The 12537-nt window shown below is 40.0% G+C and overlaps 1 protein-coding gene across 13 annotated transcripts in view; it reads right to left on the bottom strand.

Annotated features, from left to right (window-relative positions):
* GREB1L (GREB1 like retinoic acid receptor coactivator) overlaps nt 1-12537 on the bottom strand; it is a 255134-nt gene that overhangs the window by 52369 nt on the left and 190228 nt on the right. For all 13 annotated transcript variants that reach the window (XM_079108273.1, XM_079108283.1, XM_079108276.1 and 10 more), the window contains 5 exons: nt 10729-10914; nt 5937-6263; nt 4764-4892; nt 4059-4193; nt 1218-1415 (listed from right to left, as the gene is read on the bottom strand). In XM_079108273.1, the coding sequence (XP_078964399.1) occupies nt 1218-1415; nt 4059-4193; nt 4764-4892; nt 5937-6263; nt 10729-10914 (975 nt within the window). The remainder of the gene's footprint in view (nt 1-1217; nt 1416-4058; nt 4194-4763; nt 4893-5936; nt 6264-10728; nt 10915-12537) is intronic.

Genomic DNA, 12537 nt, shown 5'->3' with positions numbered 1-12537 from the left:
AGACTAAGAGAAAGATTGCTTCTGGGTCTCCAGAAGTTGTTGGCAAGACTCACCGGGGGCCAGTCATGGCCACCAAGAAAGGTTTAAGAGAGGGGAAAATCTATTGTCAGCTTATCTGACCTCTGGAACTAACAAGGGAAGACTTCTTATATAGCCACACTACTCAAAGTGTGGTCTTCTGACCAGCACATTGGCACCCCTTAGGACCTTGTTAGAAATGTAGACTCTGGAGCCTCCCCCAAATACACTGAAGGGAGATTCCCATGTTAACAAGATCCCCTGATGTAAGATAAAGTATGAGAGGCACTCTATTATAGGTGTGCAACATATAAGTCAAATTTAAAACACTTCTGAATTTTTCTGTTTCCTATTTTCAAATATATTGAACATAAAATTCTATAACCTGGACAAGATTCATCCTGCAGCTAAAATCTGTGTGTGTGTGTGTGTGTGTGTGTGTGTGTGTGTGTGTTTCTCCACCTAAGGTAATCAGAAGTGGCTGAACATTTATAATTTCCTTTTCACACCTAATTTACACAGGCTAGTATTTTCCAGTCGTCCCAATTTTCCAAACTCCTATGGCTTTCTGTAACTCTAAGAAAAATTTATTTTTGAAAAGGGATATTATTTGCCCCAGTCATGCAAAACTTTTGCCTTCTACCTCTACATTTTCTGGGGAAAATATTTTTCCTCTATATTTATTCTCTTAAAGTTACAGGTAATGATTCTAACTTTGTACTTTTTAATGAGACTTCTCTTTGATACATGGAGGAAGGTGCCCTGGTTTCTACGTTGAAAATGTGCTGGCAATATGTTAACTGTCCAAGAATCCACCTGTGAGAACCTGACCTGTTGGGGCGGAGAAGGCGCTCAGATGGCGCAAACTGCACCGTCCCCACAGGGCTGTCCTTGACTTCATAAATTTCTCTTCATAAACGAATGAGCAGATTTCCAGTCCCCTCGATTGCATCATGGATTTAATAGTATCTGGCAAACATGTCCATCAGTTTACCCTGGACTTTGAAAGGAAAAAGGTCAGAGTACTCTGAGGGAAAACTTGAGATAAACTCAAAGTCACACTTAATGTGATTTTATGATTTTTATTATTGAAAAACATTTTAAGTATCCTCTAAACAATTGAATTAAACAAAAGATAGAGGCAAAGGGACATCTCAGGCTGGACCGGGAAAGAATCCTCTCAGAGAGTTCACTCTTACCTGATTGTCGAACCCGTTGAAGAGTTTGCTGGACCAGAACCTCTGATCTTGGGACGATGATGATGAAGTCTACTTTGCTGAAGTGGCCGAGGTCCAGGCTCTGGCTGCCACTGTCTGCAATAGCACACACCTGGGATAAGAGTTTTCTGGCAACTGTAAGCTGTGGTTGATAAATTTGGAAGGTTTCATTATCTAAATCTAAAATTAAAAAAAGTTACAAGAACAAGATTAATTTACTTCTGTGATAGCCACTATCAGCCATAAGGGGACATAAAACACATGGTGAATTAATGTTCTATTACCAAGAATCCTCACTTGCTATTCTCATTCACTAATGAGTTTTAAAAGATTTGCCTACTTCCCCCCTGCAAAGCTGGCTGAGAGGTGTGCTCAGGAGTTGGATGTGGCACTTTTACCAATGTATTATTTAAAAATCAATGCACTGTCTTGCAAATGCCTACTTCGATATCCTTCAACATCCTTTGCCTGGGCTCAGAAATGGTGGAGACAGACTGCATTGTCGCAGCTGGAGCCCGGATTCATCTGTAGAAAGGAGAGAGTTTCCAGTGTTTTTAGGAATCTGAGTACAGGCCAGTACCCAAGCCCAGAACCAGCTCAGGGAAGGTGATGCTGTAACTATGATAATGCCGAGTTCCTTTGTGCTTTTCTGGATGGCACCAAAGTAAACATTTCCTCTTTAGCAAGTCAGTTGCAACACATTCTGAAATTCCCCTCCTGGTGACCAGACAACTTCGGTCATGCAGACATGACCCTGACCTTTCTTCCCACTAGACTTGACTTTGCCAGTGCTTGTGACCTGGCAGACCTAGGTGTTGTGGTCAATGCCAGCGCTGACGCCAGTACTATCTGAAGAGACCCAACATGACATAGCCAGCTGGCCTCTAAATAGGTGATGTATTCCAAAACATTGTCCAGATACTCTATGCATGTCAGTAGCTTTTTACTGCAAATTATAATCAAGCAAGCAATGTCTCATGTTGTGCAAACACACACACACACACACACACACACACACAATGAGAAACAAGCTTCATTGGTGAAACACCTGAGCAAGCAACTGCCAATCTTTTTTTTGTGTGTGTGTACTGGGGATTGAACCTGTGGTGCTTTACCACTGAGTCACATCGCCAGCCCTTCTTTTTTTTTCCCCTCTAATTTTTAATTTTGAGAGAGGATCTCACTTAGTTGCAGAGGTTGGCCTTGAACTTGCAATTCTGCCTTAGCCTCCCGAGTTGCCACCACAACTGGCTACCAATTTTTGTTTAAAGGCTATTTTTCTCAGGAACACATGTGAGCAGATTGGAACACAATCACAAGGCCCTAATTAACCTGTGCTAATTAATGTTTTCTAAAAGCAAATTGCAATGTAGCTGAGGCAGACAGTAGTCACAACACCCTACCTATAACTGCAAGTGGAAACTGATATAGAGAGAACCCACTGGCAAAGTTCAAAATTGTGAATTTTAATAATAGGGTTGTGGATGTAGCTCAGTGGTAGTGCATTTGCCTACCATGCATAAGGCCCTGGGTTCAATCCCCAGCACAAAAGAAAAAAAATGTTTTTTACCCACAAAGACTACCAGTCAAAACAGGTCTACAGGCCTGTCCTCTGATATGGCCAGGCTGCAACTTCATCCATTTCACAGGTTAGATGGGCAGGAACTAACATATATGCAAATTTATAGAATTAGCAAAGCTTGCAGTTTGCTTAATTATTGTTAAACAACATTTCCTAAATAGGGAACTGAGGATATGCACTTGGGGATCTGTAAGTACTCTGAGAATTTTTTAAAATATGTTTTTTAGATGTTAATAGACCTTTATTTTATTCATTTATTTATACGTGGTGCTGAGAATTGAACCCAATGCCTCACATATGCTAGGCAAGTGCTCTACTACTGAGCCACAGCCCCAGCCCCTACTCTGGGAATTTTTAAATTCTAAATTTATTAACCATTCAAAGCAGTTAATGTAAACACATTTTGGATATCTGGATGACTGCTTTTTTACCAAATACCATCCAGAAGTCAAAGCATTTTTATGGTCTGTATTTGCATTTGTTTTTTGGACTGAGCTGATGCCAAGCCAGGCTGCTTTTATTGCCTGAGGCCGTCCTCACATAGAAACCCAGGGGAGGCCAACTCCCTGTCAGCAGCTTCTGATGGAGGTCTGTTTCCTTTCATTCTTCCTCCAGTTAGTTTTTTTGTGTGTGTCTTTTCCTATGTTGTCCCTGTCAATTGGTAAATTGGGGAAGGAATTTAACCTGAAGGAATCCAATCTAATGACCCAGGGCCTCATCCCAGACCCACAGTCCCCCCTCAGGCCCCACTTGCAGGGCAGCTGACGTGCTGGATTTGCTGCTGTCTTCCAGGAAGGCCTCTCTCTCCCTGAGATAATGTGGGCTTTACAAGTTAGAGAATAAGTGAAGGAGCAGGAGCCAGGGGCCCTGCACAACCTACAGTCTAGTGTTTTTCAAGTAGTTCTTTGAAGCCCTCAGCAAGTGCAACAACCCTCTGGGCACAGCTGGTAGGGCAAAGGAAAATACACTGAGGATCCTAGAATCTTCCCAGGAAAAGAGACTATTTAAGATTAAGTGTTTGGTTTTAATTTTAAGAGAGTTTTACTAAAAACAAGGCCTTTGATCCAGGCCACACTAGGATAAGGTATTTTTTTAATTCAAAACTGATTTATCATGTAGACAATGAGGAAAAAGCCCTTCATGGTTGATGACTTGAGAATGCCTGAGAACCTGAGTAACTTAGCTTCAAGAATGTCTGCCCCAAGGACTGGCTCCCTCCTCTCAGCCTGAAGTGACATTACCCAGATTTTGTGTGGGAATCATCGCAGCAGCCTCCTGAGGTGACACACATTCATTAAGATCTCCATTGAAAGGGGTGACCACGCTGTCTCCTCTTCTTTGTTGCATTTTTTCTAGCAGCCTGTCCAGGTCATCGCCTATGTCAAAATAAGGTGGAGATAAGAATGTTACAAGAAGTGAAAGGCTTGTAATCGTTTTTATCAGTCTCCCAAATGGGGTTGTTAAGATTTGTGGGTCAGCCAGCAATTTGTGTCAGAGTTTATACTTGGCCATCTCTGCACAAGCAGAGCTTTACAGTGTCTTTACAGCAAGAGCTACCCTCATTGGTATTTACCTTGTGGGTGTCCTGCTTAAAACTGACATGCTTTCTTAGGTTGACTTCCATAATATTCAAAAGCAGGAAGAATGGGGAATTATTCTATCTCCACATGACATATCAGAAAATAGATCCAGGGAGAGAGAGACTTGCCCAAGGTCACTCAACAAAGTCATGGCTGAGCTGAGGCTTTGATTTTAGTACTGATTGTCCTTTCTCTGGACCCTATGCTGCTTCCTGTGGTGTTAGTCACAAAATACTGAGGATAAACCATTCCAAATGAAAGATCAGCCGACAAGCTTAAGCCCCATACTCATCTTGACAGGCTAAGATTTAAATTCAATCACGCAGCTAGGGGCTGGCAGCATTGCCAAATCTTACCACCACTCACCTAATGACGTGGTTTTGAAATGTGATGCCAGGAAACTGACCTTTCCTGTGATGAGCTCATAACTAATTTCTTTCAAAAACTCACTTGTGGTGAGCATGCTCTCTGCCAGAGCCCGGGACTGATGCTGACCTAAAGAACAGAGGACAGAGATGACTCATCAATGGGACAAATGTTCACTGGAACATTACTTATAATAGCCACAACTGAAAACAACTAACGCGTTAACTATATGGACTTGGATAAGAAAATCATGGGATGTAAAAAGATGTGGACAATTAAGTTGCATTTGAAATGTCACTTTGAGGACTACAGATAGCAACGGAAATTGTTTATAATATGATACTGGTGCTATAGGGATAAAATGATGTACCTTATGTTTTTCACTGTGAAAATGTACATATGCATGCATTTAAAGGCTAGAGAAGAATATAAGAAACCTTATATAACTGTGTTTGCATAGTTGTTATAAACATTTGTCTTAAAATATAAACTTCTGTTATTCTTGCAAATGAAAAAAATTAATGTATCACATTGCCTGGTGAAACTTTCCAGAAATATATATAACACAGAGGATAGGCAGACAGGTTTTGCCAAAGTGAGGGCACTTAGCTACTATGGTAGGAAGAGGGAAGTCATTCAGTACAGAGAGGAGAGAAGCAAAGTTTAGTCCAAGTGGTTACACCTGGTGGTGCCTGATTAAAAATTAGCACAGAGGGGAAAAAAAACCTGTACATTTTGTAATGTACTAACTTTCTGAACATCATCATTACAAAACAGACTGTTCAGGGAGGAAGGGAATGTATGAGCTAAGTTTCTGGCAAATTTAACTAACTGGCATTGACCACCTGTGGCACTGGCTTTATCACATGCTAGAGTGGTAACATTTCTAAAACCTTTTAAGGACAGAAGTTACATGAGACAAGGGTATCTGTTACTAGGGTGAGCTTTGACAGAATGCCCCTACAAACAGCTGACAAGGGCACTGGCCAAACTGAAGGCTACAACACTTGATCTGAGAAAAAGAAAAGTTAAAATTAGTAGGAAAAACTCAAGTGGAAGCATCAACCAGCAGTTGATCACGTAGATACCTGAAATACCCAATAACTATTTTTCAAATGGATGGATGACTAAATGAATGCATTAAACAAACAGATAAACAAAAGCATTACTCACCTAACACCACTACACAAAATTCATTTCCTCTGATTTTCGATGTACAAATTGCCACAACATAATCTGGTAGCTTTTGATAGTGTCTCATTTCACTGAGAATCCTCAATGTCTCTGAAATGCCCTCCGCCAAAGAGTTTTGGGTCACAATCACATGAACCAAATCTTGAGACACGCTGGCAATTAATCTAGCAAGCCAGGGGAGTTGTCCTGGAGACACGGGAATACACGGAGCGCCCATCTGCAGGGCTCGCTCTCTCAGAGTAAACTCCTGCATAGCTTTCAGCATTATTTGCTCAAATTCTTCCCTGAGAGGTATCTGATCAGGACCTATATTGGAGAGAATTGCAGCTAGAATTATAAAAACCACAGGTAGGAGAGAGAAACGCCCACCAATCCACCATTCTGCATTTCTCCTAAGCCTACCATACTCACTTGGCAAGGAGGCCCTTCTTCCCACAGTGGTACCACATAAGAGCCCCTACTAACTACTTCCCACTGTGAAATTTCTTTCCCTTTTGGCCTCCATTAAAAAAAAATTAGATTTCTATTCTCCTTTATTCTATGTCTGATCTCTTTAAAAGAGAATACACAGGGAGAGAACGTCAATTCCACTGTATGCCCAGGGAGCTGGTCATTGCAGATAGCATATTTTGCGACTTACAAACCTTGGCTGTATGGAAATGGTTAATGACCAATAAAATAAGAAGCCAATCTACAGGTATATAATAAAATTAGGCTCCATTTATTTCTCATTTTATTGTAGGTCCTTTGAAAAATGTTTTCATGTATTGACTCTCTACCTAATTTTGACAATACTATCCACAGGAAAATTCACTATTTCTCATTCCAAATTTATCTGTTAGACAGTCTCACACTTTTCCCAAATAGGGAATGCTTTCATCATCTAGTTATTCCCCTGCATTCTGGATTGTTAAATATGGTATTTGGTCTCTTCCACAGCCATGGTAAGAGCTAAGCTTATACTGCAGACTGGTAGACCCTGGAATTCAGGGGATTTTGTTTCTTACTCTCTTTAGAAACTCAATCTATTTTAGAACAAAATAAGCAATCCACCGTTTGGCTTCTAAGAGACACAAATTAACTAAATTTCTACATTTAATTTAAATTAAAACCAGTGAGAATGTATTCACTCATATTCTGTCATTTCTTTTGTTGTGTGAATCTGAGATTTGTAAATGGGCTCCTGGAAGGAGACACAGATTGCTGAGTGTCTGTGCTATGAGACCAAGCACTGACTTCAGAACCCAGGTCTCAAATTTCCATAGGGAAGAATATAGAGATAAGGACCTAGATTTCTGTTTGGGAAGAAGGAACCCCTCAATGAGTCCAAAATCATTCTTTCCTATGATGATGATTTAAGTACCCTCTTGGCCCTGCCCATCTTTTCTGGGAGAGTAAGAAAATGAGGTGTTTACAATGTTTTTTTTTTTTTTTTTTAAAGACAAGTGAAGTTGAATAAAATAGTATACAGTTAAAAATAAACAATTTAAACCAGGTGCCATGATGCATGCCTGTAATTCCAGCTACTTGGGAGGCTGAGCGGGAATTGTGGCTCAGAGGGTGAGTGCTTGCCTAGCACTGGGTTCAATCCTTAGCACCACATGCAAAACTAAATAAAATAAAGTTTAAAATTTTTTTTTAAAAAGTAAATACCTAATTTAAATTGGAAAATAGAAACAGTTTTTCCAGGATTGGCTGAGAGTTAGGAAGAGATGGGAGAGTGGATGTTTCTCTTCTATACATAGAAACAGCAAGTAAATTGTAATATTCAGATTATTTGTTTCTGATGTCCTCCCCAACCACTTGCTAGGGAGAGATGGATGGTGAGTGTTTTTTTTTTTTTTTTTTTTTTGAATCACCCACGAGTCACAAGACTTCTGATCTCCGTTCAGCTTTATCAAATTGGCGTCACAGTAGTGGTCATTAGGTACACACTTGGCAGTCAACTCACAGAAGTTAGATCTGTTCTGACTGCATCAAATGAACGGAAGGTGGTTATCCATTTAAAACTTTCTTCTACTAGAATATATGACAGCTCAAAAGCAGGTGGCCTCGTCTCCAATTCCCTGTTGTCTCTCATTGACAATCTGAAGGTTCCGAAGTCAAGTTTCTAGTTGTGTCTGTAAGACTCATTCCAAACTCATGCTCTCTTAGGAAACATAATAAATCTCAAATATAAAGGAATTCTAGGAAAATAAAATTATCCAGCATGTTCTCTGTATCTTCAAATTCACTTTTGAAGAGTTTTGGTGGGATTATTATTAGGAACTGGAAAATGGGGTGAAATGCATTCACGTTTAAATGAGGGCAGGGACTCCTTAGAGTAAAATGCCTTGCTTCCAATCATCAACCATCACTACTTCATCCTTGGTCTGTACAGTAAATTGCAGCAGCCTTTTCTCCACTTTCTGTGAGCTTGATAATAGTAATGTTTTTCCTTCAAGTCCTGATCTCCAGGAATTTAGTGAGGGTGGCCCAGGCAACAGTTCTCACATCTTTGCAGAGTAACCCTAATAGGAAAAGACAAGGTTCCAACAGACCCAGAGTCCTCTAACAATCTCTGAGTTTGCTGATTTCACTATCTACTTCAAAAGATTTCGAGATTGTGAAATAACATAAGCATTTCTTAAAAGTGACTGTAGTGGAAAGGCCTGTTCCCTCTGAAGAATCTTGCTTCTCTTCTCTGTTACCTCTAAGTAATTGGCCCACTAAAGTATTAAAAACTGCCCTTTTCAAAGTTTGGATTTTTAAAAATGCCTATGATCCAGGGCCGGGCTGGGGCTGTAGCTCAGTGGCAGAATGTTGGTCTAGCATACACAAGGCCCTGGGTTCCATCCCCAGCACTGGGGGGTAAAAAAAAGTAAATAAGAAAAGGAAAGAAAATCTGGGGCATATATCAAGATATTCTTGCTGCCTACTCAAAACCTCCCAAGAAAAATTATTTTGAAGGATTCTAGAATAGTTAGTTGAGGGAAAGAGAAAGTTTAAATTAAAAAAAAAAAACAACAAAAAAACTATTCATCTTGCACACTGAGAGACCTAGCTGACTGACTGAAAATAAAATCCTAAAGAGACTTAATCCTGCAGAGCAGGAAACAGTCTTAGAAAAATGTTTGAAATTACATATAAAAATTTTTATATGCATTTTCATTGAAATTTCTAAGATAAGAGCTTTCAGTAATGTAAAGGAAGACGCTGTTTGTGGTTCTAGGGATTGAAGCACTCAACCAACTGAGCTATACCCCCAGCCCAGAAGACATTGTGTTTTGACCATATGACTCAATTAACTTGAACTTTGGTTTTGGTTTTTTGAATTGTTATTAAGGTGACAAGGTAAGTGATTGATTTGCTTTGTTCTAATAGCATTACTCTAGAAGCTTTGTTTTACTGATTCTGAGTGCATGTAGAAGCTACTTTTGACAGTCCATTGTCCAAAGTTAGTATATAGCAATTACTATTATAACATCAAATGAGTTATAGATCCTGGTGATTTTTATTCCCTGCCAATAAGCATGATTTGCAAGTCCTAGGTTTGTCATGAGAGTGGCTATCATGCAAAATTTGAAGACTCACAAGTTTCAAAAACTCATGTTGAAGCTGAGCCAATGTCAAGGCAGCATGTTGGGAGAACTAAGGGTTCTAGTCAGGTTTGCTACCTGGATGCTCCAAAGGCTGAATCTGGCTTGCTGAAAATTTTCCTAGAAATACTGTGTATCCAAGTATTTTATTATTTCTTAACATCAGACTATTCTTAACATAAAATGTTCATGAAAATGCATGTAAAATTTTTTTATATGTAATTTCATACATTTTTCTAAGGAAATTAAAGGTTTGAAATCCTGGAGAGAGTATATAATTAGGTTATATATTTGATGGCATACTGAAGTCTGCAAATTAAAGAACATTTCAATCTGTAAGTGCTGCTGAACCACTATAGCATTGTAAGGACACCTGCTTATACCCACTTTGGGGTTCAGGAGGGTATATCAATAGAGGATGTGAAGAGACCATGACCTGTACATCTCCCTTATCCTAAAGCCTAGAGAATCTTCAAGGGAACTGGCATGGTGACACACACCTATAATCCTAGCAACTCTGGAGGCTGAGGCAGAAGGATTGCAAGTTCAAAGCCAGCCTCAGCCACTTAGTGAGGCCTCAGCAACTTAGCAAGACCTCCGGAATTTAGTGAGACCCTCTATAAAAGCCAAAAAAGGATGGGGATATAGCTCAATAGTAAAGTGCCCCTGGGTTCAATCCCCAGTACTACCTACATAAAGGAAAATACAATAGGACTACACAAAGGGGTGTAGTAGGAGAAAAAAAAAAAAATATTGGGTGTGGGGCAGTACATAAGCAAGATAGGAAGGTTAAGTGAGAAACTGGAAAATAATTGCCAAAGACAATGGCTAAGTTTGCATCTCAAATGGTAGCTGTGCTTTCAGACAGGTGGCCTGGCCAGACTCCCCAGGAGAAGTTAGCCATGGCACAAACCCTGAGAGGTTCTGCCTACATCAGAACTTTGGAGCTCTCTGGAGCATCATGAGATTGGACACTAGGGGGAGCAATTCATCTCTTTTAAGTCTCAAAGACAAAAGGAAGGGAGAGGAAAAGTAATGAGAGGAAAGGGAGAGGTCATAGAGGGTGGGGTTGAAGGAGAAGATGTTAGAAGTGAAAGAAGGAAGAGACAGTAGGGTGGATGAATGTGAGAAACTCTAAAATACAAAAAAGTATAAAACCAGTCACTAACAAGTGATTATCAAAAATAACTTACCCAGCCGCACAAGATACTGTATTGTCAGAAGGATCATGTTTTCCACGCTCAGGAGCTGGCTGCCAGTCAACCCTAATTGTTCCAAATCTTTGTTTTCCAACTGTGGGATCTTGTAGCAATTCACAAGCAGGGGACTCACAACAATGTCACTAACATTTCCATAGAAATAGGGTAAAGTGCCATAACCTGTCCCAATAGAAGTAGTTCAACATTTGTTTCTGAGGTCCAACCAGGCACATTACTCAATGAGGAGCAAAGATGCTTAACAAAATTCCCTGTTCTCTGAGATGGCTATTAAACAAATCACTCAAATATAACCATTCTAGGAAATTCACTTGAATGCTCCAAATTCTATTTCTATGTCAAATCAGACAAACACAAAGCAAAATATACAAATTACATTATCTGTTTCCCACAGAAGGGACACTAATATTATGTTTCTATCCTAGAAGATCGATGAGTTTGTAAAACATCTCCATATCCTTTGTAAAGCTGAGATAAAATATTTTCTGATAAAGTTCCTGTTCAAAATTCTTTTCAGATGAGAAAAAAAAAAAAAAACAAAAAAAAAAAAACAAAGAAGCTACAATAACGTGTTCTACTTCCTGAAGTTTTTTGGGGGAAATGTAAGCTAAACTCATTTATCAACAGCAATATTCTGCCAATAGCAAGTACTTGGAAATTCTTATTCCCTTGCTATCTTAGCAATTTTGGTTAGGTTTCTTCCTGAATGTCAGTATACAGTCTCAAATTATCTTAGAAGTAGATAAAATAAAAATATGCCCTGTTATAGAGATACGGCAGAGAGGAGAATTTCTCTGTGAGACTTTCTAAAAGAAAGGCACCAAAGGGTCCCTGTGTTCTCCATATCTTTCCAAGGCTTAGTTGCACTATGCTAATATTCAATAGGAACTTCCTGACCCATGTGGAATTTAAACAACTGGGATTCCCCTGATGCCTACAGATCCAGGATTAGTGGATAGGGTAGCCTGATAAAGGTCAGGGCTTGAAGCAAAACCAAGTTGGTAGACCCAGGCCAACCACAAGAACAGATAACAACTCATGTAATCACACCCACCTGTTTTATCCTGGAGGTTAAAGCAGACAGACTCCTGGCCTAGCCTAGCCCCAACTGAGGGGACTTTTGATGAGGCATTTAATTATCTTTGGAATCTAGCGGCCCCTGCATTTCTCTACCTCCACTTATAGACATCCTGGAAGGGCTCAGATTTTATAAAGACACTTTGTAAATACACTGATTCATAAGTGCTGCCCTGTGGTTCAGATCTACAGTTGTGGGGCTTCTTCATTCTCTTGGATGAGGTCTGGTAGCTGGCTTAGCTTATTTCCTTTCGCTATGGTTTGGCTCCCTGTGAGGGTAATGTCCTCACCTCCTTCTGATCCATTCTTAGCAATCTCCAGGACTTAAACATCACTTTGGAGTAGTCTTCTCAGACCCCTCCAGAGAGAAGCAAGCCCTACTCTGAGCTCTGGTAGATCTTGGCTGTGAACCTCTGCCAGCTCACTTATCCCGGTGTGTTGTAATGTTAGCCCAGTGTGTTGTAATGGCTGTTTACTGACCCCAGTGGTTAGCGAGGGGTCACACTCTCCTACTACATAGCGCTCCTTGAGGGCAAGAAGGCTTTGCCTTTTTCTCAGCTCCTAATCACATGTGTCATAGAGCATGAAGGAGCTGACCAATAAAAGCTGAAAAAAATCAATAGCAGGATCAATGAATACACTCACGAATGCATGAATAAACAAACCCACAGTGAAATGGAGAACATTCTTAGATTCCAGAGGACACAA

This window comes from Sciurus vulgaris (assembly GCF_902686455.1).
Source record: "Sciurus vulgaris genome assembly, chromosome: 13".
In the NCBI taxonomy this organism is placed as follows: domain Eukaryota; kingdom Metazoa; phylum Chordata; class Mammalia; order Rodentia; family Sciuridae; genus Sciurus; species Sciurus vulgaris.
The sequence above is the reverse complement of the archived record's forward strand: the minus strand, read 5'-3'. Positions and strand labels throughout refer to the sequence as shown.